The 27,868-nt window shown below is 44.4% G+C and overlaps 1 protein-coding gene across 1 annotated transcript in view; it reads left to right on the top strand.

Annotated features, from left to right (window-relative positions):
• Window positions 1-27,868, top strand: part of ATP10B (ATPase phospholipid transporting 10B (putative)) — a 110,664-nt gene that overhangs the window by 61,814 nt on the left and 20,982 nt on the right. Inside the window, exons 9-13 of the mRNA XM_025178505.3 lie at window positions 10,255-10,443; window positions 11,673-12,294; window positions 13,440-13,546; window positions 14,149-14,275; window positions 20,269-20,453. Coding sequence (XP_025034290.3) covers window positions 10,255-10,443; window positions 11,673-12,294; window positions 13,440-13,546; window positions 14,149-14,275; window positions 20,269-20,453 — 1,230 coding nt within the window. The remainder of the gene's footprint in view (window positions 1-10,254; window positions 10,444-11,672; window positions 12,295-13,439; window positions 13,547-14,148; window positions 14,276-20,268; window positions 20,454-27,868) is intronic.

Here is a 27,868-nt window from a genome sequence, read left to right as displayed (position 1 = left end):
TGGGCTCAAACCCTAAGTCCTCACATTCTTCAAAGAGACTCAGGATGGCAGTCTTTAATGCCCAGTGATTTTACTTTGCAGAGTGTGGGGGTATGTCTACACTACCCTCCTAGTTCGAACTAGGAGGGTAGTGTAGACATACCCTGGGTTTTGGAATCCATTTATTACAAGTTTCTGACTTGCTACCCAATATCTCCCTTACAGAGAAGCGGACAGCAGTAGATATTCTTAACTTCTAAAATCTGTTTATTTTGTGATGATTTTATTGCATGCTGGTTTGTCATCATCCACCCCATTTTTCCACATGGCACATTGAGAACTTCTCTGTATCTGTTTGCTTTATGGATTGTGACATTTCAGGTGTGTAAAATGTCTCCTTTAAAATAATTTTTCCTCGGCTACTTTTTCCTATTATCGTAAAATTGCTTGAGTCAAGATCTATAGTTTCTTGTGTGTCTCTCCAATTCTTCTTTGTATCTTTATTTTTAAGGGATGGAGTTAAAACTTCTGTCACTTCACTTTGCAAATTCAGCTAAACTTAGGTTTTCCTACTTCTTAGACTAGCTAAACCTGGAAGCCAAGGGTGGAGAGGCAATTCTTGATCTAGTCGTAAGTGGATCTGCTCCAACTGAATACAGCTGAGTATCTCAGTAATAGCAATCATTATGTAATTGAATTTAACATCCTTGCAATGGGGAAGTATCAAAGAAACCCAAAAGAGTAGGATTTAATTTAAAAAGGGGAAACTACACAGAAAAAACCTTAAAAAAACAACAAATAGTCTGGTAGCACTTTATAGACTAACAAAACATGTAGATGGTATCATCAGGGCCAGCCCACAACATTTTGGTGCCTGAGGCGGGGAGTTCAAATGATGCCCCCATGTCACCTTTTCTTCTGCCTGCCTGTTATGTCTCTTGTGTCCCCCTTCCTCCAGCACAGCACTCCACCATCTCTGTGCATATAGAGCAGAGAGAATACATATGCGCCAGCAGCAGACACAATCTTCTACACTCTAGGTCCTAGTGGTGCCCCCCCCCCATCTCCACCGCACAGTCTGGCACCCAAGGCAGCTGCCTCAGTTCGCCTCATGGTAAGGCCAGCCATGGGTATCATGAGCTTTTTTAGACACAGCCCACTTAACGACAGAAATGGTTAAAAGGAAGAGTTGTAAGAGGGAAGTGCCTTCAAGCTACATGAAAAGTATTTAAAAACACCACAGATCAAACTAAGTGTGTACTCCAAATTAAAAAAAAAAAAAAGACCAAAAAATGACAATAAGTATAAATAAGTAAAAGAGGCTGTTAGAAGCAAAAAGGCATTCTTTAAAAACTGGAAGTCAAAGCATACTGCAGAATAGAAAGGAGCATAAACCCTGGTAAGTCAAGCATAAAAATATAATTAGACCAAAAAAAGAATTTGAAGAGCAACTATCAAAAGACACAAGCTAACAGCAAATTATTTTAAGTGCATCAGGAACAGAAAGCCTGTTGTACAGTCGGTGGGGCAACTGGATGATCAACTTACCTGAATGTTAAAGGAGCACTCAGGTAAGAAAAGGCCATTGTAGAGAAGCTAATTGAATTATTTGCATGGGTGTTCACCGAAAACAATGTGAGGAAGATTCCTTGCCTGAGCCACTCTTTTTATGAGGCAAACTTGAGTAACTGTTCCAGACTGATATATCATAGAGGAGGTTTTGAAACAAATTGAATAATTAAGTCATGCTAAGCCACCAGGGCCAGATGGCATTCACTTGGGAGTTCTGAAGAAAATTAGATATGAAATTGCAGAAGTACTAACTATACTATGTAACCTATAACTTAAATCAGCCTCTAAACCAAATGACTGGAAGATAACTAGTGTAATGATGATTTTTTTTAAAAGACATCTTAGGCAATCCTGGCAATTACAGGCCAATAACTTCAATACCAAGTAAATTGTTTGACATTATAGTAAAGAACAAAATTGCCAGACAGATAGATAAACATGGTATGTTGAAGAAATATCAAGCTGGCTGTTGTAAAGGGCAATCATGCTTCAGTGACCTATTAGAATTCTTTGAGAGAGTCATCAGTCATGATCCAGTGGATATAGTGGATTTGGACTTTCAGAAAGCTTTTGATAAGATCCCACACTTATGATTGTTTAGTTTGCGTAAGAGTCTGGGATAACAAGGAAAGGTCTTCTCCAGGATCAATAACTGGTTAAAAGATGGCACCCACGTCCCCTTCTGGGCCCCTGACCACCAGGCATCTCTCTATATCAACCGGAAGGGATACTTTCAATGGTCCTGCAGGCCATCATGGACCACTGGAGCCAGTTAATCAACATCTGTGTTGGGTGGTCGGGGAAGGCACACCTCACATGTGTATTTAGAAACTCTAGCATGTTCCAGAAGCTGCACACTGGAACTTTTTTCCCCGACCGCACCATCGGGGCAGGGACATAGATATGCCTTTGCATAACTTAGGATCATATGGGTGGGGAAGCAGTATAGAATGGTAAAAAAGCTGTTATTTTAGAAAGCCCCAGAGAGTGTGTGTGTGTTTTATGTGTCATTAATTTCTCCCTGATTCAGTGAGAAAATGGGGAAGAGGGTGAGGAAGGTGAAAGATCAATCTTATCAAGATGTCTATAGGGAAGAAATCAGATTTCTTCTTCCTTCAAGCCACAGATAAAAATGAAACCTAATTCTTTTCATCAAACCCCAGTTTCACTGAAAAATAACCTGCAGCCCAATAAGAATTACCTATTTCATGTTGTGACCTACAAATGTTCCTTTTTGTTGGTCGGCTTCATGGTTTCTATTTGTGTGTCTAGTGGAGAGAATGCCAATTTATTTTATTAATTTTGTTTCCTCCTGCTGTTGTAACTTCTCTGAACGAAAAAGGCTGAAGCAAATCATGTACTATAAAATATAAGATAGACCCTGTGAGGGGGAGAGGACTTCCTTGTCCTATGAAAGAATGGAAGGAGAAGCCTTATAATGTGAAAAGGAATAAATTATGGTACAAGATAGAAAGAGGATTAACACTGTCCATATTCCCTTTGCTGTGCCTTTTAAATTAAGGTTCTTACAGTACTCAATCTAGATTCAATATGTCTGCAATTGCATATCATTATTAGAAACATTTCTTGTACACTAGCAGTTTACATAGTTAACTTTGACTTTTAAAGTCAGCAACTGACTTTTAATTTTGTACTCATTAAAAGGGACAGTCATATGAAAACTATTAATAAATTATAATTTTAAACTTAAATGTCCTTATCCATTTTAAAAATAATAAATTAGCTTATTAACAGAGGAGGAATATTTTCATTGATTTTTCATTGTTTAATTTCTGCATTTCATTCAGTTTTGTCAGTAAAAATAGATGTCATTTTCTCTATCTGTCTCTCATAGATTATCATCCAGCTACATGGAAACATGTGAATCTGAATCAACATCTCTTTTTATTTTTTAAAATAAGGAAAACTTTTATTCTAGAATTCAGGTGTGCATTATCTAGCTTTTTAAACCTGACAGCGTCCCCTTAACATTCAATAATTGTAACATGTACAGAAATATAATACAGAAAATTTCTGCACAAGCAGCATACCTGATGTTAAATAATTCTTCATCTACTGCATGGTGCTGCAGTACTGGATACTAATGATATAGATGCAGTAGAAACTGGATGGCTGATGGACAGGAGCAAGAGAGATCTGTATATTTCTGTGCTTTGCTGTTTGGGTCAATGTGCCTTGATGCATTTGACAAAGAGTACAGATACAACATAAATAGTTATATGTTTAGTAATCAGCAGTTAATAGTTACTATATTAGAATATTAATGGATCCTAGAAAAAATATTTTTGTTTTTGGGGCTTTGTGTGTATATTTGTGGGGGTGGGGAGGGTATTGAAATTAGGCATGTAATAGGAAAGTTATTTTTCCCCCCCATTGAGTGATACTATAGCAGCCAGTGAACACAAATACACTTTCTTTCTAGATCTTTTAACTTGCTAACATTTCAATGGAATGTTAGTTTAAACCAGCAGCCCCAGAGGCACAAGAGGGTCTCCTGTAGCTGAGAATTTATTCCATCATGTTTTGTCCTTGGTCCCAGTCAAGATCAGTATAATCAGTGAATGATTTATTTTCAATTATTAGACAATTTAAGAATCTCTATTCACTTTAGCAAGTGGGAGTTAAAATGTAACACATTCAGCACAACACAGCACAGCCATAAAGGTGATTGATTTATTGTTGTTTCATATGAGGTAACTTTATAATAATTGTGCCAGGTTGAAGGAGGAGAGGGTAATGACTGAGATGGTCTGGGAAGGAAGTTAAATTGTTGTGACAGTAATTTCAAGAAGAAATCTAAAAGCCTTGTGAGGCATTCTGCACCCCTTCCCTCAGGTGGTCCATTAGCATACTCACATGCAGGGGAAGATGAGAGTTTTGCGGGGTCCAGGGCAGCACAATTTTGTAGGGCCCCCCTTTGGAGAAAAAATAGAAAAAAGGCATCCCCCCTGTGCCCACTACTTCAATAGCCCCACTCTGATCATGTGAGCTACCCTTCCTCATCCCCTCTCCTAACACCTCCCTCTACACACCTGCCCTGCCTCTCTCCTCTGGTGCTCATCCCTCCCCTGCGGGTGTCTGCCTTTCTGCTTCACCCTCAGAATCCCCTGGCACCTGCACCTTCCCTTACCCCTGCACCCTCCTGGTGCCTCCTCCTTCCCTCACTGCCCCTGTACCATTTGCCCTCTTTTTCCCTGATGCCCACCCCTCACCATCCTCTGCCCCCATTTCTTTCATGTCCCTGTGCCCTCACACATGCCTTGCTCCATCCCCACCTTCCTCATGCCCACCCCTCCTTTCAAGCCTTCTCCCAGCACCTACCCCTCCCCCTTTAGTCCCCAGTGCCCTTACCCTCTTCTCTCCCAGCATCACCCTGTCCCCTCTCCCACTGACATCTCCCCTCCCTCCCTTTTCCTCATTGTCTCCACTTGGCCCCCTGGCATTTGTTTCTCCTCCACCCTGTCCTTTGGTGCCTTCCCCTTTCTTCTCCTGACCTGCTCCCCTCCCCTCAGCATAAGCCCCTTCCTCTGCCATCCACCTTCTGCCTTCTAGTTTGCAGGGTGGCCATGACCCCGGCCCAGGCTCCAGACCATATGGTGAACCATGCTTGCAGTGCAATTCTGGGCTGCACGGTTTTAAAGTCCTGGGCCATGATGCCATGCCACGCATGGGCATCTCCCCTCTCAGCTGTTGCGTGGCGTTTCAGCATGCCACGCTTGCGCTCCCTCAGCCCCACATGGCCCGTACTAGCTGGCGCTGGGGAATTTAAAGTGTGGGGCTGCGGTGCCCCATCACAATCCCCCTCCTCCTCCAGCAGTTGCCAGCTAGCCCTTTGGCGGACGGTCCACCAGTAAATTCCCAGTATCCCGCCAGGCCAGGCCGCCCCTGGCGCTGGCGCGGGCCCATTAAAGCACAGGGCCCGGGGCAGCTGCCCTGTTTGCCCTGCCCCATATCCGCCGCTGCTCACATGCCTTTGCAGATAGCCACTGTTTTCTACCTTCCTGTCTCAAATCAAGTGCCAATTCAATGTCTGACACTAGCGTGTTTTAGATCAATGGAGTTTCCACTAATTCCTCATGTTCTGCTTCCATGAAGCTAATTGCAGAGTCACCCCCCACTGGGAGTCCAGACTCAGCACTCCATCTTGAAGCATGACTGACAGGCAGGCAGCTTGGGTTTACAGATATACACCCAGCATCCATCTCTCAGCCTTTGCTGCCAAAGATGGAGATACAATCTTGTTCTCTGTACACTAACTACAAGTACCGGATTTTCCAGGACAGTCCCAAATTTAAATACTCTGTTCCGGTGTCCCCATCAATTAGCAAAACATCCTGAAAAGCCCTGCCGAATCTAGCTTGCACAAAAGCGGCAAGTTAGAAATGGCTCGTTGCACTGCCATTTCCCTCCCTGCGGCTGGCAGAGCCTCACCCCCTATTGCAGCGCATCAGCAATGGTCTTTTCCCCCTACCCCCCACCACACACAGAGCACCTAGGTGCCTCCCTGCCTTGGCACTTTGCCAGCGGCCAGCTGCGGCAGCTTCTATTGGTGCACAGTTTCTGGAGAATTCCCCGTGTTCCAGCACATGCTGTCACCACCATGCACCGACCCAGCTCCCTTCCTCCCCCCGCAGGACTGCCTCTATCGCGTGGGGCCCCAGTCTGGCCACGCTGCTCCCTCCTCCATGTGCAGGCAGCAGCTTATTCTTTGTTACAGCAGCCGCCGCTACTGCCAAGGGGGGGGGGACAGTTGGGTCCAAGCTGCTCCCAGACCTATGGAGCCCAAACCCACCCCTATTGGTAGAGCATGGTGGGAGGAGTTCTTAGAGGGGGTCACATGACACCCTTTACTTCTCGTCATGTGTCCATCTTGACCCCAGATGAACTACTCCTAGGGGTGGGACTTCTTGTGGCAGGTGGGTGGGGCCTAAGGGATCAGAGGGTGTGGCTAATGTGTCCCCATTTTGGTTCAGAAAATATGGTCACTGCAGCCATCTACCACCTGTCTAGCTGTAGGCACACAGCTCCCAGCCACGACAGGCCCTTCCTTGGAAAGCCCCGGGATTCCTCAATTCCCGCAATAGCTTCTTGGACTCCAGCCTCTGTCTGAAGGTTCTGCTCCAAGACACGCACCTCTGTGCCTCCTGGGGTTGGACCTGCACCTCTGCTTTTTCCATGCCCCTCCTGACCATACCACAGCTTGGTCAGACTCACTGACAATGGGCAGTACTTCAGTGGCAGAGCTGGCTTCCTCTACCCCTCCCCCTTGTTGCCAATTGTTCAGTTTAGCTGGAGGCAAATCAGGGAGACAATCTCCTGCCCCCTCCACAGCCCCTGTGGCACTTCCCTCCTGCTGTGGGATTTCAGCACAAGAATCCTTGCCGCTGCTAACAATTCCTGGGGGATTCAGCCATATTAAAAAGGACATTTCCCAAAATGAATGGCACAGTATTAGGATGGCACAATATTATCAGGAATTACGTAGATCAGTCATGTCAAACATGCGGCCCGTGGGCCACATGCAGCCTGATAGAATTTTTTTGCAGCCCACGACTACATCTTTATCAATTATCTAAATGCAGCCCACCTGGTTACATTGTTTATAACAGGGGTGGCCAACCCGCAGCTCTTGAGCCACATGCGGCTCTTTGATTAAAGAAATATGGCTCCTGCTGATTCTGAGCCACGCCAGGACTGCTCATGGCTAGCCACTCTGTGCACATGCCCCAGTGCCGGGAGGAGAAGTGTGTGGTGGTGGTGGCAGTGGCTCTAGGACCCAGGCATTAGGTTAGAACAAGATGGGGGGTAGCTGAGATTGCCTGGCTCTGGGGGAGAGGGGAGGCATTGGGTTAGAGCAGAGGATGGCTGGCTCTGGGGGAGACAAGGGGTATTGGGTTAGAGCGGAGAGGGAGGAGGATGGGAGTGCCTGGCTCCGGGGGAGGGGAGGGGATTGGGTTAGAATGGAGGCATGGGGGTGCCTGGCTATGGGGGAGAGGAGGGGATTGGGTTAGAGCAGGGGGGCTAGGGTGCCTGGTTCTGGGGGGGGGGGCATTGTGTTAGAGCGGGGGGAATGAAGCACCTTAAACTCAAAGTCTTCATGGATGCAAATAACAACAATTTTACACATCAAGTTACTGTATTATATTCAAACAAGACCTGAAAAAATATTATAAAATATACCTAAAACATAATCTATAGTAATAAATAATTACAACTTTTGGCTAGAAGTACATTTTCTTTGGTGGTCCTGAAAGTTATCAGTTTTCATTGTGCGGCCCTCAGTAGGCTTTGAGTTTGACATTCCTGAAATAGATAGTCTTTTGCAGATGATGAAATATTTGATAAGACCTCCAGACATATAATTACTGGGAGACAGTCAGTGCCACTCTTGAGTTTGGGGAAGGAGGGTCCTGTAGCATTGGTGTGCTTACTCTTGAAGACAAGTACAGTCAGTTCATGCAGTCTCTCTTTTTCCTTCTTCTCTCAAGCAGATTTTAGGGCTTTTTTCTTGGCTCAAAAGGCTAAATCATGAGCAGTCTATAGTTCAAGCTCTTTCAATTCCAGGGCTTTTTCATGAGCGGCTTTTTGAGTTCTTTCTTCTCTGTCTATTTCAAGTTTTAATTTTAGGGTTTCCTCATGGGCAGCTTTCTCCCAGGCTGCTTGGGCTTCTATCTCAAGCCTCTTTAACTCCATTTGTCTCTGTACAGCTCCAATGTGTTCTGAACCTCACTATCACGCATTTTGCTGATTTTCCTGCCTTTATTTCCCTTACCTGAAATAAGCAAACAGAAAATAACAGACCAGTAACTACTTTGTCCTCTAAAAACCATGCCTAGAACATACTTAAAATTACTACTAGCATTCAGAGCAACCAGCTGTGCACAACCTTGCTCGCTGTGCAGTCACAGAAGACCCCTTGTAGGGTACTTCCTGGAGTGCTGACAAGGCCACTAACACTTGTCTTCTTGTTCTCTGGGGCTTCTCCTTGCCCTGTCCTCCTGGGCCAGCTCCTCTGGTCTCCCCCAACCAAGGCCCCAAGCTGAGATCACCGCCCTCTGCCCCTCATCTCTCCGAGGAGCAATAAACACTGAGGAAAATGCTGTTTTGGGCCCAGCTTCCAAGAAAACTACTGCCCAGATGGAATCAGATCCCCACATGAATTATTTAGGTAATCCCTCTTTAACAATAAAAGGAGGATATACACACCGGTTGCTCCCCCAGGAGTGTAAAACATTATTTACACTGGGCTTAATAGTAAATACAAGTGATTTTATTAAGTACAAGCAGTAGGATTTAAATGTGTGAGAAAAAACAGACAAAGCAAAGTAATTTACACATTTAAAATAACAAAAAATGCACAGCTAATTCTAACACTTATCACAAACTTATTACAAACTCACCCTAAAACTGTTCTATTCCAGCTAAGCCTCCAAACTGTTCTATTCCAGCTAAGCCTCATTTCCCTGGGGTCTTTAGTTATACCCTTAGGTGTGCCACGCCAGCCAAGACAAAGGGACAGCTAGCTTCCCATTGTTTTATAGATTCCACTTTGGGTGTGAATTCTGTTTCTCCATTCCACCCTTGCATGGAAATTTACTTGGTCAGACACTACCAGTTGGGTGGTCACTTGACTTCAACCACTGCTTGGACTCAAAGACAAAAGAGGCTGTTTACAGGTGATCACCCAGACATTGAGGGAAACACCCTTGAAGGCTTGCATTTACACATTTTAAACCTTTCCATGCTTGATATATCTAACTTTACACACAAGAATACACCAAAAAAAGATTTACAGACCCAGCAGATTATGACATTAAGATTGAAAGGTTACATGAGGTAACTTGTCCAAAGCATCATTGAAATATGCATATGTGTGTCCATAAGTCCATTTCATAAAGCATGAGGAGATGAACCATCACACCTTGGCTCATTCAAACCTATGTATTTTAAATCTGGAAGTTCTTATCAAAATTAAATTCAAATTTATTAAAAATCAAAGGGAGCCAAGAATTACAAAACCACATCACAGGAATTAATGATTTTTAGAGAAAACATCAGTGAAAGCTCTTTGAGGGGTATGATTTCTTGCATTTTTTGGAAATAACATTATGGTAAGAGAACAAAAAGTGAAAGTGACCACACAGAGTGAAGTGCAAAAATTAAACATAGGCCCTAAACTTGCAAGCAGATTCACTTGGGTGGTCACTTCTCCCTGTTAGTGTTCCATTCAACTCAATGGTCAATGGTTTCAAGGATCTGCCCATTTAGAGCTGTGTATGGGTTGTCAGCCAGAGTGTAAATTGCAGAACATTAATTTTAATTAGCTAGGATTAGATTCTGGCCTGACTTGCACTTTGCTGGGCTTGCGGAAAGTGATCATTTTTCTGTTTTATTCTATGTAGGTTCTTATTCTACCCTTCATCATCATAATAGCTGATATAATATAGCCTCTCAGATGGAGAATGTATTCTTCCAGAAAATTCATTAGTGACGATGTGTGACCTTGACAACCTATTTATGTGGCAATGGGAATTCTATCCTTTTTTCTATATGCTGAGTACATAAGATGTTTACATTATATGATTCTGCACAAGTATTTCTTGAATGCTCTTGAAGACCTAAGGTGTAGGTCATGCACAATTCCGAATGTGGGGGATCCTTACTGAATAACTTCTTTTTCAGGAAAAGGATGTGACTCCTGATAAGAGGCTGTTGATGAAAGTGAGAGAAGCGTCACTACAGATAGAATCTTTGACATCATTTCCATCTGGAAAGGACACCTGCTGCACCACATCCATTAATGACTTTTTTCTTGCACTGGCCATCTGTAATACTGTTGTGGTCTCCACAGCAACTGAGCCAAGACAAAGGGTAATGGCACTTTAAATTTGTAAGGAAAATTGATTTGCTTAAAATATGTATAATAAAATCGAAAGCTAACTGCAATGGTGAAAAAGCCCTGCTTTGGAATTACCATATGGCTCTCTCTACTCTGCCTGCAGTAACTCCAATGACAGCTATCCAACCATTAAGATTAGAAGGACTCATCATGATCATCTAATCTCACGTCCTGCACATTGCAGGCCATAGAACCTCTCCCACCCACTCCTGCAGTAACCCGACTAGAGTCCTCAAACCAATGGCCTCATTATAGAGAATCCACCATTTATATTAGTTTAAACCTGAAAGCGCACCATACCCTGTATTGCAGAGGAAAGTGAAAACAAACAGGTTCTCTGTCACTCTGATCTGGGAAAACTTCCTTCCCAGCCCAAATATGGTGATCAGTCAGACCCTCAGCAAATGGTCAGATGCAGTAGCCCGACACCTTAGAAAAAAAATTTCTATAGCAATTCAGAGCCCTTTCCATCTAACTCCAGCCACTGGAGATACTTGCTGGTAGCAGACACAGATCAGCTACTTGCCTTTGTAGGCAGTCTCATCATACCATCCCCTCCATAAACTTGTCAGACTCAGTCTTGCAGCCAGTTAGATTTTTTTTTTTTTGCCTGAATTGCTCTCCTTGGAAAGCCATTCCAGAACTTTACTTATCTCATTGTTAGAAATCTTTGCCTAATTTCAAACTTAAATTTGCTGATGCTAGTTTATATCCATTTATTCTTGTGTCTGCAATGGCTCGTAACCAGTTCTGCTCCATCCCTACCTACATACCCCCTATTTAGCAAGGTGGCTCTTAAGAATGTTATATATGATAAATCAATGTTACCAATGTTGCCAATGTTACATATGATAAATCAATATGACTACCTCAGTGTCTGCAGCATTCCCTTATACTTTAGGAAATATTTTGAATGCTACAAGGTTTAATCACGATAAAAGCTTGCTTAGTTATTTCCTATAGTTGGTGAGATTTTTAGGGTACCGTTCTGTGTCTGCCAGAGATCACTAACAAATCTAGAAGCTAACTTAATTCTAACTGTTCTCCTAAAAATCCCTTGACATAATTTGTTAGAAAAGGGACAGTCACATTTTTAAAAAAATCATTACTTTGGTGTACTGGAAATTTGCAAATATCTCTGTGACTCACATTATTTAATTTCAGGTGCAAAGTTGTTAATGTCTTCTCATGTCTAATCAAGGTTACAGCCCCACCACTAATGAAACCATCTGGGATCTCTCTGGAAAGGATTCACCAGCTTCTCCAACGGCTAAAATTAGCAAATCTTGGTCAATCTTTCTCATTGACTCAGTCCAGCTCAGACCTAGAAGCAAGTTTCAATGCAAAGAACAATAAAGAGAATCCAACTGCCAGAGACTCTTGTAACAAAGATGAAATGTCCACCCAAACCTGCACCCGTTCAACAGATGGTGACTACAAAGATGATAGTACAGCTGGTGCAATGTCCTGGAAAGGCAGCACAGAGATTGGGGGTGCCTCTTTGGATGAGGAGTTTGGGTTCGTTAGTCAAGGCCATTTGCAGCCAGAATTTTGTTACGAGGCTGAGAGTCCAGATGAGGCAGCCCTTGTCCATGCTGCCCGAGCTTACGGTTTCACTTTAATGTCCAGAACTCCTGAGCAAGTAACTGTGAGGTTGCCACAAGGTACCCTCCTGACCTTTGACATACTTTGCACTTTGGGTTTTGACTCAGTCCGAAAAAGGATGTCTGTAGTGGTGAGGCACCCGTTCACCAAAGAGATCATTGTCTACACCAAGGGAGCTGATTCTGTCATAATGGATTTACTGGAAGACCCTGCCAAAGGTAATTGGTGCACTACCTAGTGAACTGTTACCATTATGTTGTCTGGTACTAAGTACTGAAAGTTTACAGGTTTCCCTGCATAAAATATTGTATCTAATCTTTAAGACTATAGAGCCGTGGACAGCAACCAGTAGATCGCGATCTACCAGTAGATCTCAGGGGCTCCAAGAGTAGCTCTTGAGCCCTCTCTGAACTGCGCACCTGCACAGTGCATTTACATTAGATTTCCTCATGTAATGTAGGCGGGGCTTCAAGGAAGGGGCGGGGCAGTAGATCTTCACTTGTTCTGAGACTTAAAAAGTGATCTTGGGTGTAAAAAAGTTGGAGACCACTGCTATAGAGGGATAATACATCCCATGTAATATTGTTACTGCAGATGAATATTAAGATGTTTGTTTATCCTGAAGAGTGCTTGGAATATGGAAATGCTAATCAAGATTCATAGGCAGCCTAAACTACCTGAATAATGTACTACACAATATTGTCATACAGATCCAACCAGTGTATTTTATCTTGGTAGTAATGGAGCTGTAACATAAAGAAGATCAAGAAATGCCATCTTGGTGCATAACTCAGAGCCAAGAAATTAACATGCTGTTGGGGTTAAGGAGAACAAACCTCCCTAAACAGGGTCTCTCTGGTCTAGCAACTGAACCACAGATGTCTCTGGACTAGAGAGCCCCAGTCTGGGAGTCCAGTGGCAGTGGGCTGGTGTCCAGCAGCCCCAGCCTGGGCTGGGAGCTCGCAGCAGTCCCAGCCAGGCAGCCAATGAGCTCTCAGTGATCCTGGCTGGGGCCAGTGATAGAGTGGCCGGGGGTTGGCTGAGGCCAGCCTCCTAGCTGGGCCAGAGGCAGGGGGCTGGCTGGGCCAGAAGCGGAGCCAGCAGCAGGGATGGTCAGTGGGCTGGGGGCAGTAGCAGGGTATCTCCTTATGTCCAGCAAACTCCCTTGTTTAGGAGTGGTCAGGACCTGAGGGTACTGGACCAGGGAGGTCCAACCTATATTTATGGACTTTGAAAGGGATTGCTCTTCTGCTAGTATACAGGCTTTTATGTGACCTGCTTTCTTTCTTTCTTCCTTCCTTTGACTGTTGGGTTTGGAATGTTCTGTGCTTGAAATAAGTAGTTGATTACTTGTTTTTCACAGCTGACCTAAATACAGGGAAGAAGATGAGAAGAATACATGCTAAGACACAGAAACATCTGGACGGATATGCACGGTATGGCCTGCGAACCCTGTGCATTGCTAAGAAGGTAAGACTTGTTAGATCGATGCTTTTCTTGTTGTCCTGTACATGTGAACAGATTTAGGACTTGAGAAATGTAAGAATTATAAACTCTTATGCTTCAAGTCAAAAGCCACACTGTGGTTGCTCTGGAGCTGTGTTCTCCTGGGGCTTTGTCTCCGGCTGGCTGGGTTGCTGGCAGGTAAAGCCCTGGACCTCTGGTCGAAGGTTCTTCTCCTTCAGTAGCCCACCCAGACTGAACTGCTCTGCTGTCTTTTATGCTGCCCAGCATTTGTAGTATGCCTAGTCTGGGTGAAGGGGCAGGACTTCCTCCGCTCACAGGATTTTAACCCCATCTGCTTCAGTGCGGGATATGCACACCCCCTGACACTCAGCATTCTAGCTCAACAATACTCAACCCATCCAAACTTTCCATTATGTAGCCATTCAGTTTTGCAGCAAGAGTCTCTCATAGACATCTTTACTCTCCCCAGTTCTTCCCCATTGCTTGCTACTTGGTTTTGTTTAATTCAGTGAACTGTCCGGAAACAGTTGTGTTGCACAAAGGTGAGCCACAGACCACACACAGTTTGAACAAATGAGCTACCTAAATCTCACTATGTGACACAGGTTCTGAGCGAAGACGACTTTCGGAAATGGGCCAGTTTTCGTCATGAGGCAGAAGCAGCAATTGATAATAGAGATGAGCTGCTAATGGACACAGCACAGCATCTGGAAACCAGACTTACCTTGTTAGGTAACTAAAAATAAAGATTTCTTACTGAGCAAAATAATGCTTGCAATCTGAATATAAAACTCTTTTTAGCCCTAGATGCAGCTTCCAAGGGCAAATATTTATATATATAATACTAAAGAATTTACCTGCCATTGCTTTGGTCCTTAACTAGATTAATTCTGGGGGTTTTGCAAAATAAAATGAAAATGTCCATGCTTCATTTAAATTATTGCTCTGGGTGGGGCTGGAGATGAGGAGTTCAATATGCAGGATGTCCCTGAGAAAGAAGACTTTCAGGCCTTTCTCCAGAAGGCACAAGCAGGAGAGGGGTGCATGTCCCCCAGCTACGGCAGGTCTGGGTTCATCTGCCCCCTGCACTTCCCAGCCAGAGGCAGGAATGCAGCAAACTGTTCACTGTGCACCAGTGTTCCCTCTAAGCTGCAGGGGACCCCAGCTTCACAGGTGATTAATCAGCCCCGCCCAGTCAGAGACTCAGGGCTCCATGCATAGAGCTGACTGACTGGGCGGGGCTAATTAATCACCTGTGAAGATTAGAGGGAACACAGCTGTGCACTTTCCTCTCTCTCCCTGATGAAGGGGAACTGCCAGCAATGTCCCCATATGAATGGGAAGGGGGGAACCTCAGCCCTCCCACTCTCCCTAAAAGGTGCTTGGAGATGGGAGGCTGGGGCTTGGAGCAGTCCCAGATGGGGGCAGGTGCCTCCAGCAAGCCCCTATCACCTGCCTGGAGATTCTGTCGCTTTTCTGTATATTTATATGAGAAGCTTTTCCATTCCAGGCACATTCCATTGTCCTGGCACAGCCAAACCCTTACCTTGCTTTAAATTATGATAAGAGTAAGCGGTGTACCAAATTTGGTGGTCCTAGCTCTTTGGGTACATCTACTCTATAGTGCTATTTCAAATTAACTTAATTCGAAATAGTTAATTCGAATTAAGCTAAATCGAATTAACGCATCTACACACAAAAACTATTTCGAATAGCATTTTGCTATTTTGAAATAGAACATCCACACTGAATGGACCCAGAACCGAAGTTAAGGCTGGCTGGAACCAGTGCTGGCAGGGCATCAAGTTAGGACTTAGTGTGTGGGGCTGCTGCCTGAGGCTAACTGAGCTCCGTGCTTAAAGGGACCCTACCCCCACCCTGGACAGACAGTTCTCAGGGTTCCCTGCTTGCTTGTCTACCTCGATGAGGGACAGCAAAGCAGTCCTGTCTTGGAGTGCCCTGAGTGCCCGAACTTGGGACACCACAGCACTCGCCACATGGAGCCAGAGCTGCCCCTGTGCACGCCGGTGCATCTCGTGGGGTCATTGCCATCAGCCCGGCTGCACTTGTTGCAGGCTGCCATCTGCGGGAGTCCATCGGGGGCTGTCAGGATCCAGGAGGCCCTGGGGGAGAGCATCCATCCCAAGAAGCCCTGAGAGCCTCCCCAGTCCTCCCCACCAGGGGCTTGTGACCCATTCCTCCCTCATGTCCTTCCACTTACCCCTCCCTAGCCCCCCTTCCTGATGTCAAATAAAAGACATGTATGTTCAAAAATAGAAACTGGATTTATTGAACAAAACTGGAGGGGGGGGGATTAACCTCTGGGAAGACTGGGAAAAGGAGGTGGGATAGGGGAAGAGAGAGGGTGGAAGAGGAGAGGGGGAAACCTGGGAGGAGGGAGCTGGAAGCGGGAAGCAAGGGGAAGAAGCAGGAGGGAAAGCTCAGGATCAGGGTTCTGGGTCTTGCCAGACCAACTTGACTTTCATGCTAACCTGCTCCTGGGTTCGCATGTGGCCTTTGGTGGCCAGGCTAGCAGCCATAGATGGCCGCATTCCTCTGTCTAGTGCGGAGATCATGGACATTGGGGGCATCCCCCCAAACATGACTAAGGTCCATGATCTCCACTCTGGACCAGGAAGGCGCCCGCCTTTTCCAGCCCCTGTCAGGCTCCTGGAGCTGGCAGGCTGCTCCTGGGGAGCGGTGGGGGGCTGGCTGCCAGTGGCTTGCTGGCTCATGTTTTGGCAGGCTTGGATCTGGCACAGGCACTGTGGCCCGGGTCTACCCTTTTAATGGCTCCAGGGCTTGGGGACAGAAGAGTAAGTTTTCCTGGTTGTGCCAAGAGTGGCTACCAGGGCTCCCTGGGAAAGTCTGGAGGCCCCCTATTTCGAATTAAGTGTCTACACAGCACTTAATTCGAAATAGCTATTTCAAATTTGGTGTTACTCCTCGTAGAATGAGGTTTACCAAATTCGAAATAAGGGCTCCACTATTCCGAATTTATTTCAAAATAGCGGTTTGCCTGTGTAGACGCTATTAAATTTAATTCAAAATAACTGCTGTTATTTCGAATTAACTTTGTAGTGTCAACATACCCTTACTGTTTAGGGAAGGCCTGGGCAAAATACCCTCCATGGACCAAATATGGCCCATCAAGCCACCAGATCCAGCCCACAGACGCATCGGGGAGCCTCAGGCAGATTCCATGCCTACCCTGCACCTCCCCACATACCGCACATCTGTGAGCCCTGGGGAGGAGGGAGTGGTGCTTCATGTAATGCTCCTGTCCCCAGGACAAGCCCATTTGCCAGAAAAGGGAGCTGCCTGTTGTCAACAGGCAGCTTGCGAAGCACCTTATCCTCTTCCTCCCAGGCTCATGGGGTATGTCTACACTACAGCTAATTCGAACTAACGCATCCAGACTAAAAAACTAGTTCGAATTAGCGTTTTGCTAATTCGAACTAGCATGTCCACATTAAGTGGACCCTAAACCGGGGTTAAGGATGGCCGGAAGCAGTGCCGGCATGGCATCAGATGAGGACTTAGAGCGTGGAGCTGCTGTCTCAGGTTAGCCGAGGGCTGTGCTTAAAGGGACCCGACCCCCCACCCCGGACAGACAGTTCTCAGGGGTTCCCCACTTGCAAAGCAGTCCTGGCTTGGAGTGCCCTGAGTGCCCACACTGGGCACATCACAGCACTTGGCCATCAGACCGGCTGCACTTGCCGCAGGCTGCCATCTGGGAAGAGGGGATAATTGGGGGGCTGCAGGAGAGCTTCCACCCCCAGAAGCCCGCAGAGCCAGCCCAGTCCTCCCCATCGGGGGCTCGTACCCCATTCCTCCCTCACCTCCTTCCACTTACCCTTCCCTAGCTCCCTTCCTGATGTACAAAATAAAGAAAGCATGTGGTCAAAAATAGAATCTCTCTTTATTGAACAAAACTCGGGGAGACTGGGAAAAGGAGGTGGGAGAAGGGAAGAGGGAGGGTGGGAGAGGGGAGGTCAACTAAAATGATCAGAGGTTTGGAACAGGTCCCATATGAAGAGAGGCTAAAGAGACTGGGACTTCTCAGCTTAGAAAAGAGGAGACTGAGAGGGGATAGGATAGAGGTCTATAAAAGCATGAGTGGTGTGGAGAGGGTGCATAAAGAAAAGTTCTTCATTAGTTCCCATAATAGAAGGACTAGAGGACACCAAAGGAAAGGAATGGGTATCAGGCTTCAAACTAGTAACAGAAAGGTGTTCTTCACAAAGCAAAGACAACCTGTGGAACTCCTTGCTGCAGGAGGGTGAAGGCTAGAACTAGAACAGAGTTTAAAGAGAAGTGAGATAAAGTCATGGAGGTTGGGTCCATGGAGTGGTAAGCCAGGGGGTAGGAGTGGTGTCCCTGCCCAAAGTTTGTGGAAGGCTGGAGAGGGATGGCACAGACAAATGGCTTGGTCACTGTCTTCGGTCCATCCCCTCCAGGGTCCTAGGGTTGGCCGCTGTCGGCAGACAGGCTACTGAGCTAGATGGACCTTTGTCTGACCCAGTATGGCCATTCTAAGCTCAGGGTCGGGGGTCTCAGTGAACCACCTTGATTTTCATGCACACCTGCTCCTGGGTGGCCAGGCTGGCAGCTCTCCTGCCCTAGATGGCCACTTTCCTGTGCCTAGTGCGGAGGTCGTGGACGACATCCACGATGTCCGCACTAGACCAGGCGGATGCCTACCTCTTGCGCTCCCGGGCAAGCTCTCGGGAGCCGCCAGCCTGGTCCCGGGAAGAGGGGGAGGGCTGGGGGGCATCGGGTGGCTGGCTCGAGCCGTGACAGGTGCAGGGTCTGCTGGCTGGGTGCTGGCAGGCTTGCACCTGGCATGGGCACCGTAGCCAGCACGTGCCCCTTTAAGGGGTCCGGGGCTGGGAGGGGGGCATACGAGTTTCCCTGGTGTTGGCCAGAGTGGCTACACACCCCTTAATTCGAACTAGTAAGTTCGAACTAGGCTTAGTCCTCGTGGAATGAGGTTTACCTAGTTCGAACTAAGCACTCCATTAGTTCAAATTAACTGTGTAGTTTAGACATACCCATAGCTATTCAAAAACCTCATGGCCCCTACAGCCAGTATGGGGTGAGAGCAGGCAGGTAGTCTGCTTGAGAAGGCTGCTGGCTGGGAATCCCAGCCAGAGCCTGTCTCTGGCACCTCAATCTTTTGCACCCCCTACTCTACATTACCCAAACCTTCTGCCCACCCTCCTGTACCCCATTCCTCTTCCCCAGATCACAATCCAAATTCCTGCACCCCCTCCTGCACCCTAGTCCCCTTCCCCAGGTCACAATCCCTCTTGCCCAAGGTCACAACCCAAACTCCTGCACCCTAGTCCCCTAACCCAGGTCACAACTGCCTCCTTCAACCAAATTCCCTCTCCTGCACCACAATCCCTTACTGCAAGCTCCCTTCTGCACCCAACTTCCATCCCAAACCCTGCACCTCCTCCGTTAATATGGAAGAGTCTGGCCCTTGACCACTTTTCAAGTTCTTGGAGTGGCCCCCTCATCAAAAATTATTGTCCACCCCTGATTTAGGAGGAGTTCTTGGACAGACAGACAAGGCAAACTTATATATCTATAGTAGATGTACAAGTTGGATCCAGAGTGCTAACACTGATGCAAAGTAAAGTGATTTTATTTTGATACCTATGGTTTGTTTGCGTGTGGACTTACATAGAGTTATAAGTGAGCTTGTGTAGCTGTAAGAATCTTCACCTTTGCCAGCTACAAAGCCTCTATATGAACTCCTACTTAATATTCCTCAAAGAAATATCCTTTGTTGCTTTAAGTAATAACTGATCTTTAATGTACAGTAAGGGCATGTCTACACTACTGGGAAGATTGATGCTGTGACAGTCGATCTTCTGGCATTTGATTTAGTGAGTCTAGTGGGGACATGTCAAATCAAACGCTGAGGGTGCCCCCGTCATGCTGGTACTCCTTGCTGTCACAAAGGGTAAGGGAAGTCAGAGGGAGCATATCTCCTGTTGACCTCTGCAGTGAGGACAGCACTCTAGTCAGCTTAAGGTACATCAACTCCAGCTACGTTATTTATGTACCTTAAGTAGACTTTCCCCCATACTGTAGACCTGCCTTAAGTATCACTTTACAAGCAACTTTAAACTAACTTCTAGTGGAAGAAATAAGAGAATTCTATTTGTAACTCTTTCATATGATGATTCACCTCCCGTTAAGTATCTTTCAATTAAACAGCCAAGATTCACTGTAGAATTGCATCTTTTCTCATTCCTCTGATGGGAACTGATTCTGTACTTTAAAGAAAATGCAAGTGGTGTATTTCTTGTCATTTTGGAGCATTAAATAGAAATGAAATGAGACACTACAGTGCCAAGTAAAATGAATGGCCACTAGTCACTGATTGCTGTTTAAAAAAACTCAATCTAAATGCAGATTTGTGTGCCTGTTAATCACATAGAACTGTTTAGTATTCAGCCATATATTCCCCACAAGACTTATGTGAGGCTTGAAATAATGCAAAAATATAGGGAAACTACATAAAGATTTCCCCCCACAATTCAGGCTTAATTTTATGCCTTTTGAAGTCTATATCAATCACTGGGCAGTAGCATTGGATTAACTGTTGATGTTTGTTTGTGATCAAAGATTTCAAATATTTGTCTTTAAATCTCACCACAGCTTTTAAAGGGAAATAAATTTGCTCACTTCTCATTTTCCCCTTTTACTAGGAGCAACAGGGATTGAAGATCGGCTGCAAGATGGAGTGCCAGATACTATTGCAGCACTCCGAGAGGCCGGGATACAAATCTGGGTACTGACTGGAGACAAGCAGGAAACTGCAGTTAACATTGCATTTTCTTGTAAACTTCTGGACCAAAAAGACACCGTCTTTACCATTAATACTGAAAATAAGGTGCGTCCAGAAAAGAGTTGAAAAGCCTGCTGGGAAGTGCACTCCATTTCCTTCAATGATTTGGGGATTGAAAATTATTTATTTTATATTATTGCTTGATGAAAACCCTCCAAAAATCTCTCATGACCTATTGGGAAAAGGTCTTAAAACTCTGTAGATCACATATCATGTTGTATAGTGATAGAAATGTAGCCGTGTTAGTCTGGGGTAGTTGAAGCAAAATGCAGGACAATGTAGCACTTTAAAGATAACAAGATGGTTTATTAGATGATGAGCTTTCGTGGGCCAGACCCACTTCCTCAGATCAAATAGTGGAAGAAAGTAGTCACAACCATATATACCAAAGGATACAATTTAAAAAAATGAACAAATATGAAAAGGACAAATCACATTGCAGAACATGTGTGATTCCGAGTCCAAGAAAATTTTATAGATTCTTTTTATGAGATTAGAATATAATGAATTTTCCACATGAATATATTTTTCCCTGCAAAAATGGGGGCATTGAATATTATACTTTTGAGAAAAGGTAACTTGCAGTTCAAGTGGCTGATCATATAATATTGTTGATGTTTGACTTTGCTCCTTGAAATGGAATTTTCACTTGCAATGATAATTTAACTCTGAGTCTAGGTGGTATCTGTAGGAGGATAATTTTAAAGTAGAGCATGAGTCATCTTGGAAAAAATGTGCAGGTGTAGATTCCATTCCCTTCTAAACCTAGTAGCAAGACATAGTGCATGCTCCTCAATAGAGTTAGTAGTTTCGGTTTCAAAAGTTATTTAGTAGGGAACATTTCTTTGTCTGGGTCAACCGCATCCATTTCATTTAACCTTATTGGAATAATTCTCATGATCCTGGCAAAATAATGAGATCATTTCCTAGGTGCTGTTGTGTGTCAGGCATTGATTTGCACAAGTATCACTTGTATATCCACTGGAAATAGTTTGCAAGCAGTAGCAGCAAACCTTTTACTTTCAGAATGTTAACTTTTAATTTTAACAGTTTTCAATGCACCACAAGGGAAAGCATAGCAATCAAGCAATCAGAGCTGTTGAACTGAGCAATCAAGCATGAACTATTGAATTGTGCAGCAAAGGCTTTTGTGTTGCTGCCAGTTCAGCACTTATTTGCATAAATGATGAGTTGATATTTAAACACTGTGGAAGAGAACTACCTATTTCCCATACTCTGCAGTGGTGGGAGACCAAACCCAACCAAAAGAGAGCTTCCCTCTTCCTGACCAGAATTGTGGGCCAGCTTGCAAGTGAGCTCTAACAAGTCATCGCTAGGCTTTGTTTGGGATCAAGAGGATTGCGTGTGATACAACCCAGGTGGCACATAGCAAAATCAATCCACGTGATGGTTAAGTTACTTTCACACACACTTCCATTCAGCTATCCTAAGCACTAACTAAATAATATTTCATAAAATGCTTTTGAGTATGAAAAGGCAATGAATAAGTGCTGAATATTTTATGGTGATGGACACTTGTAGAGAGCAGCTATATGGCCTGCTTTGTAGTTTCCTTTGTCTTGTGGTTAGCAGCTCCCCACACAGGAACAGAATTCTGTACATATCACTTCTTTTTTAAATGCATTATTTTGGGGAATAGAAAGCATGCAAAGCTGATACAGAATCTGGCATAGAATATGTTCGCTGCTTCAGTGTGTAAATTTGATTTGATATGCCTGTCTTCTTTAAAGAAAAGAGGCATGTGTTTTACTAAATGCAGTGCCCTATAAAATTGAACTGATGGATTATACACTTAGTGCATTCAAACCTACATTGTAAATAAAGTTGATGTTTTTTATTTCAAATGGATGTATTGGAGCCTTTGGGGGAAGTTTCCCACCTATGCAGAAGCAGGTCATGTAATTTTGGACTCAGGAATGGGCTGGAAAACAGTGCAAATAGGCATCACTATCTTTAGTGCCATTGTTCACTTCACTGAGGCTATATCTACACTACACTGTTCTTCCAGGAAAAGCTACGCAAATTGTGAACCGCAATTTGCATAGATTTTTCCGCTTCTTTTATTGGAAGGGGCTTTTCTGACATTTGGTCCCTCTACATTGGGCCAAATGTCAGAAAAAAATCCTTTTTTGGAACATCCCTTCTTCCTCATAAAATGACGTTTACAGGGATGGTGGAAAAGTACATCTGCTCTTCTGAAAATTTTTTTTGAAGAGCAGATGTGTTCCCTGGACATGGCAGGGTCTTTCCGGGATACCGCTGGTATCCTGGAAAAACTCTGTAGTGTAGACATAGCCTGAGTGTGTGGTTTGGTGGGTTGGATCTGGCCAGAAGGCTGTATTTTTCCCAGGAATGCAGTAAGTGCTAGGACCACCAATTTTGGTATTCAGCTTCCTCTTATCATAACTTAAAGCAAGGTCAGTGATTGGTTGGGCCAGGATAATGAGATGTGCACAGAATTTGATAGTTTCTCATAAAATGGAAAGAGAGATGTCTGTTAGGAGGTAGTTATATGATAGAATGACCACAGGGTGGCAACAAGGGACCAGAGTTAAGGACTAGGACAGCTAAAACCATATTGGACCAGCAGGTGGCAGGAGTGGAGAAATGAAGAGGTATCTACTATATATTTCAGAAAAACAAAAAAACAGGACTATGTAGCACTTTAAAGACTAATAAGATGGTTTATTAGGTGATGAGCTTTCGTGGGCCACGGGCAAGTAGATTCAATATTTTGTTGAGCCCTGCTGATCACTTTCCTCTCTTCCAAGTGCCTCAAAATGGATTCCTTAAGGATCCCTCCATGATTTTTCCAGGAACCAAGGTAAGACTTACCAGCCTATAGTTCCCTAGATCGTCCTTCTTCCCTTTTTTGAAGATGGGCACTACATTTGTCTTTTTTCAGTCATCCGGGATCTCTCCCGATCTCCATGACTTTTCAAAGATAATGGCCAAAGGCTCCTCAATGACATTTGCCAACTCCCTCAGTACCCTCAGATGCATTAAGTCCAGACCCATGGATTTGTGTACGTTTAGCTTTTCTAAATAGTTCCTAACCTGTTCTTTACCCACCAAGGGCTGTCCACCTTCGTCCCATCTTGTGTCACTTAGCGCATTAGCCCGGGAGCCGACCTTATCCATTAATACAGAGGCAAAGAAAGCATTGAGCGCTTCAGCTTTCCCCACATCATCTGTCACTAGGTTACCTCCTTCATCCAGTAGGGGCCCCACACTCTCTCTGATCACCTTCTTCTTAACATGCCTGTAGAAACATTTCTTGTTATCCTTCACATCCTTTGCCTGTCACAATTCCGCTTGCGCTTTTGCCTTCCTGATAACCCCCTGGAATTCTCGAGCTATACATTTAAACCCCTCCCTGGTCATTTGTCCAAGTTTCCACTTTTTGTAAGCTTCCTTTTTGTGCTTAAGTTCACCAAGGATTTCCCCTGTAAGCCAATCCGGTCTCCTACCATGTTGCCTCTCTTGCTACTCATCGGGATGGTTTCTTTCTGTGCCTTCAATAAGGCTTCTTTAAAATACTGCCAGCTGTCCTGGACTCCTTTCCCCTTCATGTTAGCATCCCAGGGGATTCTACCCATCAGGTGTCTGTGGGAGTCAAAATCTGCTTTTCTAGAGTCCAAGGTGTGTATTTTACTACTCTCTTTTCTTCCTTTGGTCAGGATCCTTAAATCTACCATCTCATGATCACTGCTTCCGAGATTGTCACCCACCTCTACTTCCCCTATTAGTTCCTCCCTGTTTGTGAGCAGAAGGTCAAGCTGTGCATGGCCCCTGGTCAGATCCTTCAGCACTTGAACCAAGAAGTTATCCCCAACCTTCTCCAAAAACTTCCAGGATTGCCTGTGTACTCCTGTATTGGTCTCCCAACAGATGTCAGGGTGATTAATGTCCCCCATGAGACTTTAATCATTCACACACAAACACCATACACACACACAGTCCCACCAGATTATGTTATAGTTACCAGTCCAGATTCTGTATCAATCTAGTGGTCAGCTAGATTGAACACAGGGGAGGTGTAGGGCCTTTGTCAGTCGATCAGTCCAATGCTTCTCTGGAGTTTGTGGCAAGACGAACCCAAAGTCCTATAGCAAGGCACCTTGCTTTTATAATCTTCTCCTCTATGGATTTCACTGTGTCAGTCTGTGACCGGTTACTGTTATCTTTTGATGTTGACATTCATTCCCAAAACATCTCGAAAGGCTCATCCTGTCCTGGATTTAATTAGTTGTTTTCAGGGGTGCCCACCCTTCACCTTTAGAGCCATCAATTCTGCCAATCTGATCAATTCTTGACCGTGGGTACGCACTGATGGTTTTTCTGACTCCAATATGTTTCTTCTCAGTCTGTCTTTTACAGTTTGTCTTCACCCCACATTCTCCCCACCTTCTCTCTTGACCATCTGGCTCTAATGGTGACCTTCACACCATATCTCATTCGTACAGTCTTTTTCACAGAATCCTTCAACGGTAAACAGCAGTGTTTTATTTTAAGCAAAATCAAAATAATTCGCATCGAAGGCCCGGGCCTTCAGTTTTCTAATCTCACTAACCTAGACACAGTATGAGAGCCTGTCTCCTTACTTACTAAGCTTACTAAACTTTAGAACAAGGAAATATAGGAGATAGATACTTAACTAAAGAATTTAACTTACTACAATATTAAATATAATTATATATATTACCTTACATTACTACATTACTAAACCTAAAATACAAATATAAAAAGAATAAAACTTTCAGTTCCAACAACCTTGGTCTTCATAGTTATCACAACTACTACTAAGAATTCCATGGTGATATTTGGGATATGATTCAGATATTTTTGCTCCAAGCATAATATCCAGCTAGTTAAACTAAAGGAAAATCTCCTTTAGCTGTTACCAATATATGACTCATGGCACAAAGCTGAGCATTCCGATCTCATCTAGTAGTGGCAAAGATATGCCAGTTCATAGCAATGTTAAAGTTCTGTCTGTTGAAATGGAAATTCCTTTACTGTATATGCGACGTCACTTTTCTTTGAAGATAACACCACACATATTCAGTGATGGGCACCAAGGTGGTAAAGATAGTTATGCCCATTTGCACTGTTTTCCACCACACACCTGAATCCAGAATTACATGACCAGTTTCTGCACAGTTGGGAAGCTTCCCCCAAATCTCCAATGTACCATATTTATTGACACTGCCCCCCTCCCCCCCTTAAGTGAGCAGAGAACATTTCTTACCTACCATTCTACATGCTCCCCAGTTTGGGCTACAACAGTAGTGAACCTTTCTTTGCTTCTTGCCCTCAATAACTATCATTCATTATTCAGTTTCCTCCTTAGCTGAGGACGAGGTGGGGCCCTGACTAAGGGATAGTCAGTTGTCACATGGTAGAAGGACCATGTGTTGAGGCTGGCAGTTGGAAGCTGTAACAAGGATTTGAAATCTAGAACCCTCTGTTCATTGGTCATGCCTTAACCAGGGGACAGGGCTTTCAAGAAGGCCAGGGCTACATAAAGCCTGTTCGTAAGTGACCAGGAAGCTCAGTGAACAGGGCAGTTAACAGGGAGTTTCAAAGGCAGTTCAGAGGGGTAGTTAGAAGGACCTAGATACACTTGGCATTCTTTACAACTTTTAAACTAAACTAAAACCAAAACTACTTGGTTTAAATAAAAACCCTAACAATCTAATTCTCTATAGGAGAGAATGCAGGCCAAAGCCCTGCAGCTATCCAGTTTATTGCACCCAATGTAGCATGTATGATTACCTGCCCTATGAACAGCTGGAATATGTGTACATTCATTGCAAGGAGCACCTGGCCCTTAGCGATCACATACAGGTTTTGGAGGACAGGGTGGCTGAACTGGAGGAGCTAAGGGAGGCCGAGAGGTACACAGATGAGGCTTTCTGGGATACTGTAGAACTGTCCCATCTCCAGTCAGATGGCCCATGTCCTGTTATGAAGAATGAAAGTCTCAGGGAAGGAGAACATTCAGCTGGAGGAGAGGGAAATCATCCCATAATTGGGACCCTCCTTCCAGATGATGTTGTAGTAACCTCTTGCACTGAGGATATCTCTCCAGAGGAGGGAATTCCAGACATTAGGAAAAGGCAAGTGTTAGCAATGGGGGATTCTGTCTTTAGAAATATAGATAGCTGACTTTGTGATGACCAGGAGAACAGTATGGTGACTACCCTGTCTGGTGTGAAGGTTGTGGATCTCTCAAGACATCTAGATTGACTTATCTGTAGTGCTGGGGAGGAGCTGGAGTTTGTGGAACATGTAGGTACTAATAACACAGGGAAGAGTAGGAGAGAGGTTCTGAAGGCCAAATTTAGGCTTCTAGGAAAAAAATTGAAATCCAGGACCTCTATGATAGCATTCTCTAAAATGCTTCCAGTTCCATGTGCAAGGCCAGGTAGGCAGGCAGAGCTTCAGAGTCTCAATGCATGGATCAGATGATGGTATAGAGAGTGTGTGTGGGGGGTTAAGATTTATTAGGAAGTGGCAAAACTTTTGGGGTAGGGGAAGCCTATACAGGAAGGATGGGCTCTACCTAAACCAAAATGGAACCAGACTACTGGCACTTAACATGAAAAAAGTCATAGAACAGTTTTTAAACTAAGGGCTGGGGAAAAGCCAACAGGTGCAGAGGAGCATATAGATTGGACAGAGACATCTCTTTGGAGGGGGGTCTATTAATAAAAATTCACTATGTTCTAGTCAGGAGGAGAGGATGGAAAATGATAAAATATGGGTCAGATCACGAGACACAATCAAATTAAACACATCAGGAAATGGCAGACTGATAAATATTGATACAATTTTGAAGTGCTTATGCAGAAATGCTAGAAGTCTAAAAAATAAGATGGGTGAATTAGAATGCCTAGTTTTAAAAGAGGATATTGATATAATAGGCATCACAGAAACTTGGTGGAATGAGGACAATCAATGGGACACAGTCATACCAGGGCACAAAATATATCAAGAGCACAGAAGAGGTTCCGCTGGTGGGAGAGTGGCATGATACAAATGTAGAATCAAATTAAGTAAAAATCTTAAATGAACCAAAATGTTTGATAGACTCTCTATGGATAGTAATTCAACGCTCTAATAATAAGAATATAGCAGTAGGGATCTATTATCAATCACCTGACCAGAACAGTGATAGTGACTATGAAATGCTAAGAGAGATTAGAGAGTCTATCAAAATAAACAACTCATTAATAGAAGGTGATTTGAACTATCCCCATATTGACTGGGTATAAGTCACCTCAGGGCAGGATGCAGAAATAAAATTTCTTGATACCTTGCATGAATGCTTCTTGGAGCAGCTGGTTCTGGAACCCACAAGGGAAGAGGCTATTCTTAATTTAGTTCTAAGTGGAGCATAGGATCCGGTCCAAGAGGTAAATATAACTGGACCT

Source organism: Pelodiscus sinensis, chromosome 16, assembly GCF_052426305.1.
Source record: "Pelodiscus sinensis isolate ZL-2025 chromosome 16, ASM5242630v1, whole genome shotgun sequence".
NCBI lineage: Eukaryota > Metazoa > Chordata > Testudines > Trionychidae > Pelodiscus > Pelodiscus sinensis.
Note: the sequence above shows the minus strand (reverse complement) of the source record. Positions and strands in the feature narration are given on the sequence as shown.